At 37.4% G+C, this 22221-nt stretch overlaps 1 protein-coding gene across 7 annotated transcripts in view; it reads right to left on the reverse strand.

Annotated features, from left to right (window-relative positions):
* The window catches only part of MPDZ (multiple PDZ domain crumbs cell polarity complex component), a 167851-nt gene that overhangs the window by 24835 nt on the left and 120795 nt on the right, over window positions 1-22221 (reverse strand). For 4 of the 7 annotated variants that reach the window (XM_060300935.1, XM_060300932.1, XM_060300933.1 and 1 more), the window contains 9 exons: window positions 16779-16956; window positions 13617-13727; window positions 9010-9108; window positions 8195-8266; window positions 5748-5910; window positions 3778-3974; window positions 2548-2639; window positions 2253-2343; window positions 12-92 (listed from right to left, as the gene is read on the reverse strand). In XM_060300935.1, the coding sequence (XP_060156918.1) occupies window positions 12-92; window positions 2253-2343; window positions 2548-2639; window positions 3778-3974; window positions 5748-5910; window positions 8195-8266; window positions 9010-9108; window positions 13617-13727; window positions 16779-16956 (1084 nt within the window). The remainder of the gene's footprint in view (window positions 1-11; window positions 93-2252; window positions 2344-2547; window positions 2640-3777; window positions 3975-5747; window positions 5911-8194; window positions 8267-9009; window positions 9109-13616; window positions 13728-16778; window positions 16957-22221) is intronic. The other 3 variants (XM_030877174.2, XM_030877168.2, XM_030877169.2) reach the window with 3 other exon arrangements.

Genomic DNA, 22221 nt, shown 5'->3' on the forward strand with positions numbered 1-22221 from the left:
AGCAGATTTACCTTGGGAAGCTCCAGATGTTGCACGTTTGGAAATGAACCGAGGTCCACAGCTGCATCGGAAGCAGTAACACTCGGTTCAGCCTGACAGAGGGAAAGAAATGACAAAATAGGCAACTGAGTGTTATATAGTTTTGTTTGTTTAAATACAGGGACTACTTAAACAAAATTATTTCATATGGTGTAATTCCTTATTACTATTTTATTATTTCATGACATTTATGAACATTATATTCTCTTTAAAATACGAATGAGGTGTGATTAGACAGCAATTATTTTGGAGCACAAAGACACAAGGTGCTCCTCAAGACTGCCTGGGTTTACTCCACAGTGCTATCTAACAAGAACCCAGCTCCAAATGGTGCAAGCACTGAAACACAGAACACCAGCAGAGGCACCATTCACTATGCTTTACTGTGCTGGTCATCAAGTGTATTTAGGAGCTATTAAATGTTTTACCTGAAAATTACTAAAATCCATTTTCTTAAGGGACATATTTAGTACAATATGAGTACCAATATTTGGTACTCATAGGAAAATAAATTTTTCTCCCTTATAATCTTGAAAAACCACTTGACTCAGTTCACCATTATGATCAGTGAGTTAGTTCACCAGCATGAGACAATGATTTCTGCATCTTATGTACAAAAAAACCCAATGTATAGATACTAATTTAGGGAAGAGCGTTTCCATTTCTATGCCTTTTCCTACTGATAGTTATCATGGTTCCTCTAATTTTAAGCTTTTCTCTCTCTCCTGTCTCCTTTTACTCATCATTCTAAGCATGTATCCAATGCATGTCCAAATCAAAACAAAACTCCCACCAAAAACTCAATTTTTTGTCACCCTCTAGCCATTGCCTCATCTTTCCTAATTTCTTATCCATCATTTGCTTTCTCAAAATCACTAATACTCTCCTAATTGGGAAATCCAAAGAACTCTATTCACCTTCTCACTTGAGCTCCCTGCAGTATTCAAGGCTGTGGAATACACCCTTTCTCAACGGGGCTCTCCTCAGCTGCTGTGCAGCATGCCCGCCTGGTTCTTCTTCATCTCTGGCCTCTCTTTGTCAGCCTTCCTCCTTACTGTTGATATTACACATTTCTGACCTGGGCCCTCTTCTTCTCTAAATATTCGCCATAGGCCAGAGCCTCAGCTCCCATGGCTCCCAAGTCGGCATCTATGGGGATTCATCTCTAAACTCTACACCAGACGTCTCCATGGACGCTCCTACCAGGCTTTCCAACAGGCGCTTCATTCCTAAGTTGCCTCAGAGAGAATGTTCTCTACTTTTTTTTTTTTTTTTTTTTTAACAAATATCTGCTTCTCTTTTTTATTTTAATGAAAGTTAGCCATCTATCGAGTCACTAAGTCAGATATCTGGAAGCCTCATACCTCTTGTCTGTATCATTCACCAGTTTATTCTCAGCCCAAAACACAGAACCTATTACAAGGCAGATACTCACAAATATGTGTCGGATAAACAGATTATCAACCAGTCATTTTTCCTCACTGAGTATATTTAGTTAGGGATGAAGTAATGCCAATTTGGGTCCTAAATATCTGACATAACCACTTCTTCTCTCTCTCTTTTTTTTTCTGCATTTGTTCAGGCCCTCATTATCTATCCCCTGAACTACTCCAATAATGTTCCTACTCCCTTTAACTTAACTTCTCTGCCCTGCAACCTGTGATTTTTCTCTGCACCATTTCCAGAGAAGTTTTTAAAAATATAATTTTCATTCTTTGAATTTGCAAAGACATGGCCTCAAAGACAAAGTCTGCACCATGATCCCCATGATCCGACCCTACCCATTCCCTGCCTCCCACCGTTAGTAACACTCTGCAGTTATCAATTCTCTTCACTTGCCAGAGCCTCCAGGCCAGTCCTCAATCCACGTGCTCTGCCTGCAATGTTTATGGCCCCCAAGTCATCTACTTCCAATATACATTTCATGTGTAACCTCCCCTATGAAGTCTTACTCTCGCTTTCCCTCCAGAGGTAAAACTGTCAACTCCTTTTCTACCTTCATTATTCCCTTTGCAGACTCTACTAGTAGCCTTCATGTAAGCGGTGTGCTTATTTACATGAGTGTTTCTTATACTAGGGTATAAACATCTTGGGTGCCACGGCTATGTCTTACTTATCTTTTATATCCCTGCAAGAGTTCTATAATTGTTAGCTGAATTAATAAGTGGTGTATCAAGCAAATCTTCCCAGAAAAACAAGCATAAGCTACATACCTCCTTATTTTGAAGATTCTCTGAGGTAGCAGGCAAAGGTTCCACTGTATGCCCAGGACATACGGCCATCTGACTCACTGCATCTTTACTTCTAAAGGAAAAAAGCACTGACCTATCATATCATGAGCATTCATATGATTTTCATTCTTTAGCTTGAAGACTCAGATTATTAGAGAAAATTCTGGGACCTGGAACTACAACACTCACACATTTATATATGTTTTATTTTCATTCAAAAGAATTAAGAATTGAAAGGCGAAGGAAAAATATTTAATAAACCAGAAAAAATGCTCACCTGATAAAAATTATTTTTACTTTAGAAGGGGCACATTTGATGATTGATGAAGCATTCTGATGACTTCTTCCATATAAAATTTGACCATTGATCTATGAGAAATAAATATCATTAACTGAACCTAGAATTTTAACTTCACACATTTTGATCATCCTATCTAATGAAAAGCACATTTGTTATCTAATGAAAAGCACATTTGTTTCTCCCTTTAAAATATTATATATATTTTTCTTCCTAGAACATGAACCTGACTTTGATGGTGAGAAAAGAAAAGCTCGTGTTTAAAGCCAACATTAAAATAACATGCATGTAGTCTGATCTCCATGGACTAAAGAGACACCACTTGGACTGACTATAGGACAGTATTCAGGCAGGCGACAAGCTTCTAGAGTGCTTTGTACCAAGCAGGGGCTCTGTGGAAGCACCTGTGACCCGCACAGATCATCCTGGGAAGGCCCTGACTGTCATGGCTCCTAATTAATCTCAAAACTCAAGGCCTGGGAATAGGCCACTGGGAGAAGCAGTGCCAGGGGATTCAGGGTTTAGGCAGCAGAATGTGCTTAAGCAGCACAGTACCTAATGGAAACTGCCAATCATCCTGTCATTTAGCCACTGCTGACTGAGCCTCCCTAGCCAACAGGGAAACACACGAGGCATGGTTCAAGCAGCGTAAAGACACATGGAGCCCAGACTACAGGAGGCGAGGACGGACAAATCAAGCAAACACAATTCTAATACTGTAAAGTATGGTCCACGAGTTTATTTTGCTCGGCGGGCTGAAATTACTGTGTTTGTTATTTAGCCTCAAATCTGACCCCGCCACGTCCCACCCCCATGACGTCTACCATTAGGGATTCAACTCCTAGAAGGTTCAGTGGATCAGTCTCATTACCAGGGCATGATTGGCCATTTGGTTTTTTCAAAAGCTCCTAATAAAAATGCAGCACACAAAAAAAATGTATTTGAAGTGTGATCTTTATTACTGTCTTGGGGCAAAAATTGTTTCTCGTGCTATATAGTCACAACCTTTTAATGGAAGTTAATGGGAACATGGGCTGCAGTTAGTAGAGATTTGGTCTAGAGCCAAATTTGCTGCAATGTATCTATTTTATTAGAGAAGCGGTAGTTTCCTCAGTCATCATATGAGACCCGGGTGGATTTTCTGGAAACTGATGGTTCCACTGCACCAATTCAGCGAGAGTAAATTCAGTGCTTTCCACAAGAACTTACCTCTAGAAGCTCGTCTGCAATCTGCAACCGACCATCTTTCCCAGCTGCTCCATTTGGATCAATCCCCACTATAAAAACACTCATCCTGGACCGGTCTTTGTTCCCAGCAAGACTCAGACCCAAACCACTACGACCCTTCTCCAGTTCAATCATATGTAGCTCGCCTGTTAGGGTTCCATAACGCTCTCTGATATTTTCTACACACAACAAGAACAAAAAACCCACAGATAGTAAGAGCTAATTCACAGCAAAATGCTTTACTATGGAAGGTTATTTAGGATGGCATCATAAGGGCATATTTGTACCAAAATGAAATCCTTAGCAGTTAAGAAAACGCTAAATAGACTGGCGGCCTGGGCGTCAAGACTGGTTTCCTGGAGCACCCAATCTTTGAGGAATTTCTCTGCATCCAGCGTGCAGAGCACAGTATCTGATTAATCAGTTCACCTGGGGTGGTCAGGCCCAAAGAAGTGATCCACATTAACAAACTCTCAAAAGACTGTGATTAAAACAGAAAGTTACTTTATCATTTGCAGAGAACAGAACATCCAGAGGACTTGTCTCTACTGGTCAGTGGAAGCTTTTCTTCCACAGGGAAATCTACATGACATGTCACATCATGTTGGGTGGTGCTCGGTACAAAGATCCAGAATAAAGGGGATGGGTCTTCTTATTGCACAGAGCCATCAGGCCACACACACTGATGTACCTGCTGTCACTGAATGAGACCTTTCATACCTCACATCCCACGTGTTCAAGAGGTAGAGTTTATTCTTTAATCTGAGAGGGCAAGGCCACAGGTAGGTGCCCCAGGCCCAGATGCACAACCAGCCAGTGGCCAACGCTAATCACCAGGTACGTGAGGGAGCCATCCTGGAGGTCCAGCCCAGCTGAGCCCAGTCAACCACAGCACCTTGACAGGTTAATAATAACTTGTTTTCTTAAGCCATTAAGTTTTGGGGTGGCTGTGACATGGCAATATATGAACATTCCATTTGATGTTTTCCTCAGAGTACATTCTGGCCACCCTGATGGATTAGCAAAACATTCTAATTTCATTAGAAATACACTGAGAAAAGTGCAAACTTTACAAATCATTTCTTAGAAAACATTACTATTTGGCTAATGTCATGCATTCTATGTTGATTCTTAACTGCGTCAGTTTCATAAATTGCCGTGTCCTGATTCCTTCTTGAATCTTAGCAGCACAAATTTTGTGCTCTGTACTTCCTAAGAGCATATACTGTAGTATTCTTGAAAGAAATAATTACAGTTTTAAATGAAACTTTTTAAAGCACTGACACAGAACTTTGAGCTTAATATTTCCCTGTAAAATGGCTTATTTCCTTAGGAAACGGAGATACACCCATGATCCTAATAACAGCTGCCTTCGAATGCTTCCTGTGCATCATTATGGCTCCTCAAACATTATCTAATTCACTGTTAGCAACAGGGAATGTAGGAACTGAATTTTAAAAAGGGGGATATCACCAGGCTGAAACTTAGAGGCAGTTAAACAACTTCCCAAATGTCCCAAGGTTGTATCTCAACAATTATACTATGTTACCATCTTAGTACAGAAAATACCTAAAATCAAGGCTGTTCCACCAGCAACAACAAATAGATTTTTACAGTGAGGAATCTGAGGCCTAGAGGGGGGTGACGACTTGTTCGAGACCAAGAGATGGCTCATCCAGTTCAGCTTCTGAAAGAGCGCCCTGTCCTTTTTAACTCTCATACAAATGGCAAAGTGGGCTTGAACAGGGATGCAGATTTAAAAAAAGAACATGATTTCATGTCTCAGGAATGTGTGTATTCAAGTATGACGAACAGCAGTTTTTTCCACACAAAACTGCAGCATGTATAACCGAAGGTGAAACGTACTTATTCATCCAGGACATAAGCCTTGAGAAACCCAGAGCTACTTTAATACCTCTTATAAGTCAATGCATTTCAAAAAGACAACTTACTCCAGCTGTAACCAAACTCATCCTCTTTGTCCACATCTGCTGAGATTTCACTTGCCGATGACTGTGCATGATCCTCGCTCATTTCTGCAAATGCTGGAGGAGGGGGCGGAGGCACACTGCACAGCGGAGCCTTTTCTGGCTCGGATTCTGACTGACTGGGAGCCTGTGGGAACAAGAAGAATGCAGTGGGTATGCAGTCTAAGGAAGGAAGACTCAACGGAAAGAAATAAGTCTGCAATGTCAAAAAAAAAAAAAAAAGTAGCTTTAAAATATCTCACATATTAAATAATGGGAAAATATACATATATAAAAAATGGTAGAAAGGATTCAGGTAAACTTTAAATACACTAAACAAAATAGTATGTTCAGAGCACAATCCATTAAATGGTTATATGGTATTTTAAGGTGAAGAATTAAAGGCTTAAATAAGATGAAAAGTTGTACAAACTTGCTTTTTTGGAAAAAATATGCTCATTCGAAAGTTATCTGGGCAAGATTTTGGGGGTCTAGGAAAGGCTTCCAAGAAACTAGAAAAAAATTAATGAAGTTAATCATATAATCAAGCAAAGCAGTTCAAAGCTTGTTAGTGAGAAGATATTTAAGGAATTTTTTATTTCTTCCTGAATCCTCTCTCAAACTGACTTGTAACAAATTCATGAAAATGAGCATTGCACATGCAGGGTTCATCTACCAGGGAGACTTGTTAGTAAAGAGCACACAAATTCAGATCTCAGGGGTCTGGTTTTAAGGGACAAAACCACCGGCCCCTTACCAACGTAGCCCTAAAGCAAAATGGGAAAACAGGGTTGAATACTTCATACAAACCCCAAGTTTGGCTGGTATATTTGCTGTCACTTAGGGCTACAAGTCTTATTTCAAAAAAAAAAAAAAAAAGGACTTGGTATCATCAGGTTCTTTTTTTCTTTAATTGAAACACAGTTGATCAAATTTTTATATTATAGATTATCAAGCAGAATATTAGAGTTAGAAAGGTCCTTAAGTCATTTTATTCATTTATTCATTTTGCAGATTAATAACCCAAGGCTGTGAGATGTGAAAGATTTTGCTCAGAATCACCCAGTGATACTAGACTTCTTTTTGCTTAATTCTTAACCTAATCCAATGCACTTTCCATTATATCATGTTGTCTCCTCCAATTTCTACAGTTAAGACAGAGAGTACCTAACTCAAGGGTCAGAGATACCCAGCTAAAGTTCCAACATTGCGGTCAGGCTGTCCCTGATGCCTTGAACATACGTTTTTCCTTCCTTCTTTGTTTTACCTTTTTTTTTCCTATATAAAAATCCCTCTGATATACCTTATTTTGTTTTATATGTGTATATCTGGAAAAAGATTGTGACTAAGAAATATTTCTTAGAGAACACACTAAATGACAGGCATGTACAAATACTTAAGAATAATTAATGTCAAGAATCAAAATATACCTAAAAATAAAACTATAGGGCACTGAATGTGATCTTTCTTTGATGATTCAGAAAACACTTTGGATGCTAAGCTGCCCCAAAAATGATCCTGGCAAACATGAATTACTATTTTTCCGGCAAAGCACAGGTGAGCTGATTTTTAGACACTTAGGGGCAACAGATTTTTCAAGTCACAGAATCTGCTACATTAAAATGTTTGGTTTACATACCATTGGCCAAACAGACAAAAACTACTAATAGAAACAGAATCCTTGTTATCCTCCCAAGTGTTGTGCCATAAAACTCTCAAATTAGCAATGTACAAATAAATATAAACAGACAAATAAAAACTTCATTTGATCCAATGGAGGTTCATTAAATATACTAGGGTAGGAAGGAACATGTAATTTAGAATTTTTCTGGTTAAAAGTTTTTAAAAAATTTACCTCTCTAACAATGGAAAATGTGAGAAAACATGAATTAAGCCCATTTCATTTTTAAAAAGTGGAACAAAATCTAATATAAACTTGCCATAATTTTAATGAATTTATGGATGCATATTTTATAGATCTTACTCTCTGCATAACTTTTCTGAGCTGTTATTTTCCTTAAAAACAAACAAACAAACAAACAAAACCTGCTTGTCTAAAAACTATTCAGAATCTTACTTAGGCAGAACATTTTTCGCACTGTGAATGAACTCAAATGGTGCCCTAACATAACTGATTAATCATAAAGCTAATACAAGCCTACATTTACTAAAGGGGCAACTAGGTGTTCTATTTTATTATCCCTGATACTCTCATTCTTACTGAGATCATGTAATTTAGCTTGCTGTTGACACTTCTTAAAATTTACCAGTGAAAATACAACTCTTTAACAAAGACCATTTAGCCTTCATTGGCAAAAATGCAAAGTGTACTTGAAATCATTCCATGCCATGTATGCACACAAGTATAACGTACACACACAGCACACTGTAACACACCCACTTACTTGTGAAAATTTCACATTAAGACAAACCTTAAATGGTGTGGGAGCAAAAGGGTTAGTTGGGGAACAACGGAAGAGAACTCTACTTGAATTCTGTAATGCCTACAGTAACAGAAAACATATTCCTTCAGATATAGCATCTTTGGTTATCCATATTACAATAACATGAAAAATCCAATGAATATTCATAAAATGCTTCCTGAAAAAAATTAACAGCTTTCTTCCTTTCACGATCAAATTATAGTATACAAGTTCTTGTAAGTTTTTGTTTCAATTTTGGATTTATAATTTCATCAGAATATGAGAATATCCAAGTATAGATTTACAAATGTTGAAACAGTTCCATGTTTCCTCGTAAGGCATTTACACGGACATACTTTATGAATATTCAACAAAATCCTGCATATACACAATTATGTATGGAGTGATTAACTAACAGAAGAGCTTTTAGGACTACCTTGTATAAGTCTGAGAAGGATTTAAACCAATACAAGGTTTTTAAAGAAATTATGTGTGAAAGTAGCTCATACATTTAGCAACTAACAAAAATTTATGTATCTGAAAATTCAACTCACACCAAAATATAGGAAAGGCATTGGACTCACGATTCTCCCTTACTCTTCAGAAGGGCCATGTAATTTCAGCTATAAAAATGAATAGGTTCTGGCAAGAAAATGTGCTTAAGAAAGGATTTGCATGCCCACTCCAAACACACAGTTTTTTGTTTTTTGTTTTTTTAATCCTTGCCCAAATTTAGTAAACACTGAACTGGGACAAAGGCACAGTAGCAACAAAGAACAAAACATTGGCAAAAGGCAATGGCAAGACAACGGTCATTATCCAACCTTGTCAGCGTTGAACTGTAGAGAATCAGCAAATGGGTTAGTGCTGCTGAACTTGTACTTAGGGTAAAGGTTGTGCGGCAAGGAAGGCAAAGGGGATTTCTAAAAGGAAACATAAGAGGCGCTGAGCGCAAAAGAAATGTACTTAAAACAACTCATTTATAAGGACAAAGCAATTGCTGATTTAAATAACTGTGCAACACTAGATCCTGTCAGATCTCATAATTAATTAATAACATCTTATCAAACAGCGTAGAACTCAGGGTTTACCTCTAGCAACCTGAATCCACACTCAAATCTAAATCTGGTCACAAAACACACAGGAATCAAGTCTGTCAAACTGATCCCAAATTTCTTTTGTTTTCACTGAGTGTCTTCACTATCACCGACAGAGAAGCACATATATTTCACCCACTTATATTAACACATGTTCCATGCATATCAGTAAACATGCTTCAAAATTGAAACCATAAAAGGTTTTCATTTACACTTAAAAGCAAATTATGCTTTTTTGGTAAAACAAAGAAAAAAGAGTCTATCTGTTGCAGAGTGCAAATTAAACATCTGTCCGCTAGTCCATTGGTAAACTTCAGTATTCTGTTATCTTGTTTCCCAGTAAGGAAACTTTTCATACCTTGACTAGATATTAAGTTTGCTTCAATCAACAGTATTCTTTAATTTAAAAAATGAAATCAACAATTTTTAAAGAAATGACCTGCTGTACAGTGGTGTTCTCTATTTCTGCCCACTTTTTGTGGAGCTAGGAACATATATATATATAAATTTCCTATAAACGTTCCCATATTACTGGGGAATTTATGAGGCTTTGGGTAATTTTTGAAGTCCTGCCTTACAGTGTTCACACAGGTTTTGTGGCTCGCCTGTGATATGCTCTGAGCTTGGACTACTGCAGCTGAATATACGTATTACAGGCAGGATGACTGCCAGAGAGAATGTAGCATTTTCAGAGTAAAAAAAAAGGAAAAAAAAAGAAAAGTAATTTCCTTAGCACAATAAATTCTTCTCTTTTTTCACACTGCTATCTTTTTCTTTTATTGACTATATCTTTCAGGGGAAATTGCAGACGTTTAAAATTCATTTTGGCTCTAACTAAATGTTTGTGTTACTTCTCTCTATAAAAAAGCCCTACTGGCAAGCATCAAGAGTAGGGAGAGGTTGTCATGTGACACCACCCTGTATGAGAGAACACTCTACAAAGACTATCCTCACTCAATACGCCTGCACTAAAGCTTATGCCACATCACCCTTTCAATCTGCTCTTCTTGCAATGTTTTTCCTACAGAAGGAAGATGGGTAAAAGTAATGGGCACACTGACATTTCTGCTCATCTCAACTTTCTCTCTGCTTTTCAATTTAAAATGTCAAACTCCTGCTTTACAAAAAAGATCACAAATGCCAAAAAACATGACCATTTATTAAGGTGGAAGAAATGACTAGGCAGAGATTAAAAACACAATCCTAGGCAAAGTAACTCAATGCTATGGAAAGTAGATTATTTCTAATCCTCACACATGGAATTGTCAGGTTTTACATTTCCTTTATAATTCTGTAGAACAATATAAATCAAAATAATAATGGGAAGAAATGGAATATTTAAAAAGAGCTCTGTTTTTTTTTTTTTTTTGGCTTTGCTTTTTGTTATTTCAACTTGCAGCCCTTAAGGATTAGAATTTGGCCCTGATAGGAGAGTATAAAAGTACAGGATGAGCACAGCAAATGAAATAGTAGATCACTCTATTATGAGGGAAGGATTTATAGAAACAGACTATATCTCTTATTAAAAACTCAGTGATGAAACCTGTGTTTATAGTTCCAAGGGCTGATGAAAACAGAAACGTTATTAACTAAGAAGAAGCACAGGGAAGGCAAAATCATCCTCTGGCCCGTACTAGTGGGACCCACCCTTTAATGCGACAATGCGGTCAGACTGAGTTTGAAGTGTCATACTGGTGGAATTATCAGGGCTAGTTCTGGGAAGTTCTAATTCTCGAACAGTTTAAGAGCCAAAGAGACTGACTGGCTTTTCACAGTCTATGTACAAGTTTTTCTTGAAGCTTTATTATATCCAAAAATAAAACGTTTCCCATCAAGAGACTCTTATGTATGTGTAATTTTTTCCCTTTAGACTCCTGGAGACATCATTATTTTCATAGGGAAGTAAATCATTAAAAACAAAGTAGATCTCATCTTAAATGCAAAATTAATTCTAATTTCCCAAAGCAAAATATGTATGTAGAGGAGGAAAAATATCTTTCCTCTACCTGTCGTAGATTCTTGCCTGGACCTCTGTAACGAAAAACAAATTAACGAGAGAAAACCATGTGTATTGATTTAACGTAAGTTTTGCATGACATGGGGCCTTCATAAGGAAATGAAGACCAGAAGAAATGGTTAAGTCTGAGTGTTTTTATAGGAGGTCTTACGAAGAGTAGAAAGTTACAGAAAATATGATAGGACAAAACAGCACGAGCTAAGTGTAGTTAACTGGGGGAAACTTAGCAAGGCCTGTTCATTCTGATTCCTCCCAGGATTCCTCCTCGTCTGGAGATAAGGATGCTCCTTTCCTTAAGACCTCTCAGGAGAGTCTTAGGACCTGCTTCAGCAGAGAAGGGGGAGGTCAGAGTCTTTCCAGCACCTGCCTTTTCTCAAATAACTTCAGTTTAAATATTCAATATGCCAAGGTGTCGTATTTCAGGGTACCATGTCCTAAACCCTGTCACGTATCATTTGACTACACATGTCATTCTAAGCAAGATTTATTCTGGAATAATTGCTATAAATCAGGCTTCATTATACCTCAGATAATAAAATAGGAATATTTTCCAGGTGCATGAGAAAAATATCTTCCTAGTGCATTAGAAAATGTGACTAGCGTTGAAAGAAATGTTTGTAGTTTTTTCAAAAGTAATCTGAGAATCCTATTCAGCAGTTTATAGTATTGTTCTAAATGATATAAAAGTTGGAAATTAAAAATAAAACAAAAAAAGGAATGAAACCCACCCACACACAAAAAATAGCTTTAACTTAACTTAAACAGCCATTTACCAACATTATCATACTGTGTCTGTTTAACACAACAAATGGAAACAAAGGTAGAAAGATCTGTAGTTATTTAAACAAACTGAATAGCATCTGAAAAGAATGCAAGATGATACAGCCCCACCATTTGGCAGATTTTCTCATCTGAATGGATAATTGTCGCGTAACAATCAACAACCGAATGATTAAAAACTGCAGATGTGAAGATAACTGCTTACATTAAGAACTACTATTTCATTTCTTACAGTGAACTCAGACCAGAGCTACACCTGTCTTGACAACAAAGGGAAAAACCAATAGGATAAATCTGGTCACTTTGTTTCTCAGGGCACAGAATATTGACAAGTTCCTTTTACTGATCTCATCTAAAAACCTGTTCACTTGAGCATTGCTATCTTAAATTTTTAATTTTAAGAATTAAAATTAAATGTATTATACATAAAATTACGTATTTTAAGTTTTCTATGATTCTTTTTTCTATGATTCTTTTCACTTCCCTCACATGTGTTAACATTATCTTTCTAAACACAACAAACCCTAAAAACTAATAAGGAGGTATTTCAAAGAGATTCAGTATGACAGGGGTTCTTAAATCCAGAAGTGGAAATTCTCTATGAGCCTCAGGACATCTAGGAAACTCCTGAAATGCTATGCAAACTTTGCAATAAATGTGAAGAACTTTCTAAGGGGTATGTGGCCCCAAAACATTCAAGAACTGCTGCACAGGAAAATATTATTTTTTTCACCGAGGCATAAAGAAGAAATAGAAAAAAACAGTTTTAAACTCTTGGCATAATTTTCATCTTCGTAATTTTCAACACATCGAATACACAAAGCTTCACTTAGTATCTTCATAAACAACATTCACTGAATGTGCTCAGAATTTCTAAAACATTTTTTAAAGCCACTTCACCTGTGACGACTGACAGTAAAATGCATTAGTAGGTCTCTGTCCACCAGGGGCTATACAGTAATGAGAGCTATACAGTCAGTGATGATGGCTGGGAAACAGCAGGTATGAAATCACTAGATATAAACATACAGCTTGAACAAAATCCATCATGTGGAAAGTTAATGTTCACTGGGATAGACAAATACATTAAAGATCATGCACAGGAAATCATGAGATTGCATAAACTGGAAATTCTGTCCAGAGAATAAATTTATAAAGAAAATGAAATCTCTCTGGCTTCTAAGGGACTTGACTAGACGTCACAATCAACCTGAATGACTCCACCACAACCCTCTTAACAACTTAAATATTTTATGACTAGTGTGAACACTAATAATTATCCATCTAGATGCCTATGAGCCACCAATGAATCCTACTTGTGTGTTTTTAACAGGCTTCAAGTGTCTGTTAAACATGGTAGAAGGGATTTCCAGGACAACTCAATGGGAAAAAAAAAAAAGCAAAATAAACTTCTAAAAAGTCTCCTGAGATTTCAAGACTCGATCTCGGGTCCTAGAAACAACTTGGCCCTGGATACATTAGATTCCAAGTTGAATACTGTTTGGATATGCCTACCTTGCCCTTTGTGTTTGCTTACCCTTGGTCTGTTTATAATGCTCTGTACCATAAAGACTACAGGGTTGCCTGCTTTCCGAATGGCTTCCACAGCTTGTTCATGGCTTGCATCTCTGAGGTCCATGCCATCCACCTGCAATGGAAGGCCTCAGCTTAACATTTCAAGAAGCTACAGAACAACAGAACAATTTGTCGATCTGGAGTTTTGAGGATCCTGGGTGAGTCTCCTAAAAAATCTGTTTCAGATTCAAAAATAATTGAGAGTACTTATGAGGCTCCAGGACTTTTCATTTGTCCAGCAGACTTGTGTTCCCTTGTTTTGGACACAGATTTCTGTCTCCAATAATCAACTGAAATAATAATCAATTAGAATGAAGGCTCTGCTTCTGCTTCCCTTACATTGCCCAGTTGTTCCCTTAAATTAATAAATCAGCATCATTAAAGAAATAATATATGGGAACTGCCTAGCAGCACTGCTTTCATCGTGAAAGTCACTTTACACATTTTCTTCCAATTCCTTACAGAGCCGTTTGGGAAGTGGGTGTGTGAGGCTTTGTGTATTTCTCTCTGTACAGGAAGCTTGAAGTTAAAAACAAAATTCTGATGTTCAGAAAAATCAGGTTATGGTAAGGTTAGTTTGGCAAAAGAATCTTTGCAGTAGACGTGGTAGGAGCTGGAAGCCAAGAAATCGTGCTTATCTGTTAGTAATTCTTATATAAATAGCTTGAAAGTGAAAGTTATTTTGTAACGTTTTATTGACCATGGTTTGCCTTGGTGATGATCAGCTCAGCTTATGCACTATATGAATAGGAAGGAAAATAGTTTGAAAGGCCAAATGCTAATCCTGCCAGAAAACTATAGGACACTGGTATAATTTTATCATTTCCAATTACCAGAGAATGGTATATACAACAAAATAGAAAAATCAGAGTAGACATAATTCTGAAAAAGAAAATTATTAGATCTCTGCATAGAACATTATCACTTTTAAAAGAATTATATACTATATTTAATTAAAAACTTCCCTCATGTTGATACTTAGATGAAATAACAACATCTCTTTCAGTTCATATTAAAAATGGCTTCTAGGGCTTCCCTGGTGGCGCAGTGGTTGAGAGTCCGCCTGCCGATGCAGGGGACACGGGTTCATGCCCCGGTCCGGGAAGATCCCACATGCCGCGGAGCGGCTGGGCCCGTGAGCCATGGCTGCTGAGCCTGCGCGTCCGGAGCCTGTGCTCCGCAACGGGAGAGGCCACAGCAGTGAGAGCCCCACATACCGCAAAAAAAAAAAAAAAAAAAAAAAAATGGCTTCTAACTTTCTGTAAAATAAAAGTATATATGTTTACTATATATTCCATTAGTGGGAAAATTTAACAGGACATTAAATATCTTTGCCCAAGTCCAAAGAACTCTATACTTAGAATGGAATACTTCTCAGGTCTCTAATTTACATACATTTTCAGAAACTCTTAGCAGAGACATGTTCTAGAATCCCCAGGATTACAGAGGCCTAAGGCTCCTTATTTACAGCAAAAAGCCCTTGCACGTAACAATATTCAACAAACTGTTGCTTAGCAGTATTTTACCACACGCAAAAATCCTTTCTTTTCAATTTGAAAGGGATGTTTTAACTCTCTTAATACACTGAAACAAACATTTTGGTGAAAACTATGATTAATCTTTTCTTGAAATAATTTATAAACATTTCTTACTTTTTTCTACTTAGGTCAAAGGTATTCAATAGTGAAGTATCTATAAAATAAACTGCCTTGTGATAATCTTAAATTAGAAATTTTATGTAGTACTATAACTAAAAAAGAATCCTTTAACAGGGGGCTAAGGTATCATCTAATGAAAAGTAAAGATGCAGGAAGAGAGAAAAAAAAGCCCATCATTCTTCCTTATAAATGGTCAGAAGAAAAAAAAACAAAACACCAGACATGGCCCTTGCTTTCTCTCAAGTCTCAATCTTCTTCCTTCTTCAACTCTCAGAGACAATCAATAAAGGAATAAATCGATCAATGCCCAAAATGTTCATTTCAAAGTTGTGACTGATATGGATAACTTTCTTCTACACAATTAAGGCATTTTAGTGCGTAAGTTATATGGATTTAGAAAATGAGATACAATCACTTGTACAAAGTAAAAATAATGGTTGTTATAATAACAAAGTGATCGGTTTCTATTTGGAAGTTGTCTCTTTTAGTCTTCTAAATCCTGGAAACTCAGCAAACCTGGGTTCAGCTACCCCTTCCTCTACCCTAAACTAAAACTATGCTTATGCTGATCAAATAATTCATCACACTGTTCTGAAGTGACTTGATCACTTGTCAAGTCTGTCCCACTTGACAGGCAGGCACAGTGTTTTATTTACTGTGGGATGCCCAAAGTCTGTTACAGCACCTGGAATGCAACAGCTTCTCCAGGAATATTTGTTGAGTAAATGATGAGTGACTCGTGCGAGAAGAGTTAATTTAAAATATTAAACCTAGCTTTGAATTAAGGGATTAGGTACAGTTTGACCAAACGCTTCTCTCTCACACATAACAAAGTACTCACACATGCGTACACACGTGTGTACGTACCAACTCACACGTGCACACACACATACACACACACACACACACACAGCCCTTAGTGATGGATGGGGAATGGGCACAGCACTGAGATGGAGGAAAAGCCACGCTTGGATTGGCAGGGGTGGTGGGGGAGACATTTATATAAAAGGCAATAGGATCTTAGCATAAAAATTTTACTAAAAAGACTCACTTTAAAAAATCTCATCCAACAACATTTAAGTATTTCTAGAAATAAAATCTCATTTAAGGGATTAATTATGATGTACACATTCTGTGTGTGTACGTATACTTTTAAACGATTCAATGATTTCCCCAAGAAATTTGCTTTGTTCTTTAAACTGAACTTAATTATTTTATCTTAGTGCCAATGTTTTTTTAAAAAGTTGATTATACCCCCAAACACCCATCTCTACATCGAGATATATAATCTGTCATCATATACTGAAGAGAAAAATTATGGACGAAAACAAACAAATAAGAAAGAAATGCTTTAACAGCAAACACATTTTACTCTAATATTGGGTCAGTGTAAAGATGATGACTCCCTTGGTAAAGAGGACGGCCCAGGTGAATAGTTTTAGCACAGAAAGCTCACTGGAGGGTACCTCTACTATTCTATCTCCAGGTTTCAAGGTTCCATTTTTGCCAGCTGGACTATCTTCAAGAACATGTTTGATGAAAATGCCCCTCATCACTTCACCGTTGCTTAGACGACTCCCCATCCCTCGTCCACCAACAATGCTGATGCCCAAGGATTTGCTTGGTTCTCGCCAAAGTTCAACCCTATAAAAAATAAATGAAATTTTAAACTCTTATAAGAAAGTATAGGGGCAAACCCTCATAATATTGGGTTTGGCAATGATTTCTTGGCTATGACACCAAAGGTACAAGGCAACAAATCCAAAAACAGACAAACCGGACTTCAATAAAAGTAAAAGCTTTTGTTCATCAAAAAAGTAAAATGGCAACCCACAAAATGGGAAAAATATTTGCAAATCACACATCTAATAAGGGATGAACATCCAGAATATCTAGAGAACCCCTAAAACTCAACAACAGAAGAAAACAAACAGATCAAAAATTGGGCAAAGGACTTGACTAGATATTTCTCTAGGGATGATATACCAATGTCCCATAAGCACATAAAAAGATGCTCAACATCACTAACATTAGGTAAATCAAAAGTACTATGAAATACCACCTCACACTCAGTAGGATGGCTACTATCAAAAAAAAAAAAAAAAAAAAGAAACCCAGAAAATAAGCGTTGGCAGGGAAAAATTTTAGAAATTATGGAGAAATTAGAACCCTTGTACACTGTTGGTAGTGATGTGAAATGTTGCAGCTGCTATGGAAAAAAGTATGGAAGTTCCTCAGAAAATTAAAAATAAAATTACCATATGATCCGGCAATTCCATTCCTGGGTATATACCCACAAGAATTCAAAGCAAGGTTCTGAAAACATACATGTACAGCCATGTTCATAGAAATATTATTCACAACAGCCGAAAGGTGGAAGCAACCCAAGTGTCCATGGACAGATGAATGAATAAACAAAACAGTATATAAATACAAAGTAACATTATTCAGCCTTAAAAAGGAAGGAAATTCTGACACATGCTAGGACATAGATCAACTTTGAGAACGTTATGCTAAATGAAATAAGCTAGCCAAGTGAAATAAAGGACAAATCCTGTATGATTCCACTTATATGATGTACCTAGAGTAGTTAAATCCATAGAGACATAAAATAGAATGGCAGCTGCTAGAAGATGCATGGGGTGGGGGATGGAGTTACTATTTAATGGGTACAGAGTTTCAATTTTGCAAGATGAAGAAAGTTCCGGAGATGGATGGTGGTGATGGTTACAGAGCAATGTAAACACACTTAATGCCACTGACCTAACACACTAAAAAATGATTCAGAAATTATAATAGGAAACACTTTTTTTTAAATTCAAAGGAATAAAATGTTACGTATGTTAATTTCTGCAAATATTATTTGCTCAATTTATTAAGGTTTTACTAGTAGTAAAACAAGATCATTTTAAATACTCTTCCAATTATCTGTTTTATAGGGGCTGATAAATACTAATGTATTTCTGAAGCTGATTTGTTACAGGTTAATATTGGACTCATACTCCAGGCTGGGGCACCGATGAATGTAAAAGGACCATTTTCCAGAAGCTCTAATACTGCAGACATCAAAAAATTCAGCTACCCTCAAACAGATGGTACCTTCTAAGCTTAGCAACCCAATCAAGAGAGAGAACATTTCTGCATGCACTGTTTCAGAAGCCTACCTCTGTAGAAGTCTGTCTTGCCAACACAGATCTAGAAACTAACAGTCAGCGCAAGAAGAGCAGTTCTTGTTAGCAGCGCTAACAAGATCCTCCGTGACCTGATCCCATCACTACCTTCTAAATGCATCCCTCACAGCTCTCCACTTTCCTCTCTCCAACCCAGCTACAATATCATCTTGCCGTTCCTTAGGTTCATCAGACATGCTCTCCCGCCTTCGGGCCATGGCGCTTGCTACTGCCTGTGTCCTGAATGTACTTCCTCTACCCACATAATAACCACATGAACTCTTATCTGATAATTGCAAATAGCTGTCAGAGTTATGGATGAGTTGAAAATACGTGTCTTTTGAAAAGGCGGGATATAAGAATAAGGTGATTTGCAGCGAGGTGTCTGGCCAAGATGAAGGAGCAGCTCAGGTGACTGGAAGCAAACAGAGATACTGAGTAGAAAGCTCTGAGATAGGTAATGAGACTGTACAGTCTACTCCCAGCTGCAGGAAGGGAGTCAGCTGACACTGGACATCAGATAAATGAAGAAAGCACGGTCCAGCATGCCCTCAAACTTGACATTTGAGGTGCTCCCAGAGGAAACGAAAGGATGGAGGTAGGACTCCTGTGCAATGAGGGAGGTCACAGTAAGAAAAGACTGGGATAAAAGAGTACTACAGGTGGAGTGAGAGGGCAGGCAACTAGTCACATGAAGGTAGATGATGAAACCCACATTTTCTTTGGTCAGCACTTTTTTCTTTATTAGAAATCTAAGATCCTAGAGATCTACTGTTTAGTCTAAAAGGATCTCACCATGATTCTTGATCTTAACAAATCTGTGAGAATAGCTTACACTAGTTAAAATCCTATTCATCATTTTCTTTCATTCTAGGAATTCTGGGAAAGACAAGAACCAACTTCTTCCATTTCCTAAGGTAAAATGGCAAAGTATTAAAGTCAGCAGAGTTAGCCATTGTGTTTAATATTTAAGAATCCAAAATACATAGATGGGGCTTCCTCGCTCTTTTTTTTTTTTTTTTGCGGTACGCGGGCCTCTCACTGCTGTGGCCTCTCCCGTTAAGGAGCACAGGCTCCATACGCGCAGGCTCAGCGGCCATGGCTCACGGGCCCAGCCGCTCCGCGGCATGTGGGATCTTCCCGGACCGGGGCACGAACCCGTGTCCCCTGCATCGGCAGGAAGACTCTCAACCACTGCGCCACCAGGGAAGCCCATCTCTTCTTTTAAAAATGTAAAAAAAAAAAAAATAAAAGAAAGAATGAAAGAAAATGTCTCCTAGGGCTCTTTGTGGTTGGTGTAAACTAGAGATTGGCTCTTACGATTCCCCGAATACTAAAAAGAGCAGCACAGCAAACACTTATTAAGGGCTTATCATGTGCTCAGCGTTGTTCTCTAAGTGAGTTCCATACACTTTGATTTAATTCTCAAATCACTCCTATGAGGTGGATACTCTTGTCAGCCCCAGTTTACAAAGGGAAGAGGCACAGAGAGGTTAAACTGCCTTTGGGTACCAGCACCTTGTGCTTCCTCAGGATGTGGCACAGACAGTAAAGTGGTTTCAGATCCACTCCTCAGAGGAAAGGCTGTAACTCCTCAAAACATCAGAGCAGATATCCAAAGCCAGAGCTGCCAAAAGGACCCCAGCACTGAGGAACCAGACTCAGGATTCACGGAGCAGAACATGGTAAACGTTCCGTGGAAAGAAAAAAAAAGAGACCTATAAAAAAAAAACTTTACAGAACATGTGCAGAGCTGGTTTTACAGAAAAACGGCAGCCTTTCTGGGGAACACAGGTTTAAAAAAGAGTGAAATTCAGAAAAGCAAAGGTAATACAGAGCTCTGAGGCCAGGCTGCTTGAACTTAGAACCAAGAGCTCCTGGACTCAAGTCCTGCCCTTAGGCTCCTTAACAACTGTGTGACCCTCTGCAACTTCTTTAGTCTCTCTTTTACTTTCCTCAGCTGGGAAACGGATCCAACAAGAGTCTCGACATCAGAGAGCTCCGGTGAGGATTACATTCATGAATACATGTAACGTGCAACACAAAGCTTTGGGACATACTAAGCAATCAATAAATCCCTGATTACTCTTATTATGATGATTATAATTACGATTACTGAAGTAATGTCAACAAGGTATAATATTCAATTCATACGACAAATGAGCAAATGTACCCCAGCTCCTCAATCCTGTTATACCTACACATTGTTTACTAAGATAACTTACCATTTTCTACCCATCAGGTTGACAAAAACAGTTTTTAAATGATCATATGATGTGGTAACAAAGATGTGGGGAAAAGGAAACTCTTATATATTGGAAATAAAAGTAAAAAATTGGTATAGTCAATTTAAAAAGCAATTTGACAACTTCTAGTAAATAATACAGTTAAATCTATAAGCCAGCAATTCCACTTTGGGATATACACCTAGATAAATTCTCATCCATACATATAAGAAAATAAGATATAGTTACTACACAGAATTATAATAATAATTAACTACTCAAATATCAATGAGAATAAACTGTGGTATATTCATATACTGAAATGCACTGCAACAAATAAACTGAATGAATTAGATATTTAAGTATCAACATGATAGATCTCCAAGACACTGGTTTGAGAGGAAAGTAAGCTGGAAAATGATACATACAGTATGATACAATCCTGTACATGAAAATCACACAAAAGTGTAACACAGATTATTTACAATCTTAAAATTTACGCTTCGCTAAAAAGTATTCTCTATTTCCACACAAAGTAAATTTTTCTTGACTGCATGAAAAAATGTCCTAGCAGGTTTCCAATGTTGTAAAGCATATTCATAACACTTGTTCCTCATCTACTAAAAGCTCTGGCTCTTTTGGTAAGCTTCCTCATGAACTTCTATGAACTTTCCCCCCAAAATACCTTAGTGCTTCTATGTAGGTTAGGGAGGGCAGAGTATCTTCTTTATGATTTATGGAAGCAGACATATCCTCTCTGTAAATTAGTTACTGCCTTTAGAGACACCTCTTAGGCTGACGTGAAGGCTAAAATCGAGGATAAAAGTATAAAAATCTTCTGGTCCATAAGTTACACCCTTCTCATAAGAAAATTTCATAATGATTCCTGCGTTCAATGCTTTATTTTCGTTGTTATGAGTAATGATGATGAAGATGCTGCTAAGACCGACACTGACTGAGTGCTCACTCTGTACTGGGCACTGTACTAAGGACTTTACATGCATTATGATATTGAATTCTCCCCCAAATTTAAAAGGTTCTATTATTTATTTTTAAATTAAAAATTTAATTATTATTTCAAAAATGTTTCTTAAGTGAAGTACAGTTGCTTTAACATATATTAATGTCAGGGGTACAGCATAGTGATTCAGTATCTTTACAGATTATACTCCATTAAAAGTTATTACAAGATAATGGCTATAGTTCCCTGTGCTATACAGTATATCCTTGTTGCTTATCTATTTTATACATAGTAGTTTATATCTCTTAATCTCTTACCCCTAATTTGTCCCTGCAGCCTTCCCTCTCCCCTTTGGTAACCACTAGTTTGTTTTCTATATCTGTTAGTCTGTTTCTGTTTTGCATATATATTTGTTTGTTTTATTTTTTAGATCCCACATATAAGTGATATAATACAGTATTTGTCTTTCTCTATCTGATTTATTTCACTAAGCATAATATTCTCTAGGCCCATCCATGTTGCTGCAAATGGCAGAATTTCATTATTTTTATGG

This window comes from Globicephala melas, chromosome 6 (assembly GCF_963455315.2).
Source record: "Globicephala melas chromosome 6, mGloMel1.2, whole genome shotgun sequence".
NCBI classification, from domain to species: domain Eukaryota; kingdom Metazoa; phylum Chordata; class Mammalia; order Artiodactyla; family Delphinidae; genus Globicephala; species Globicephala melas.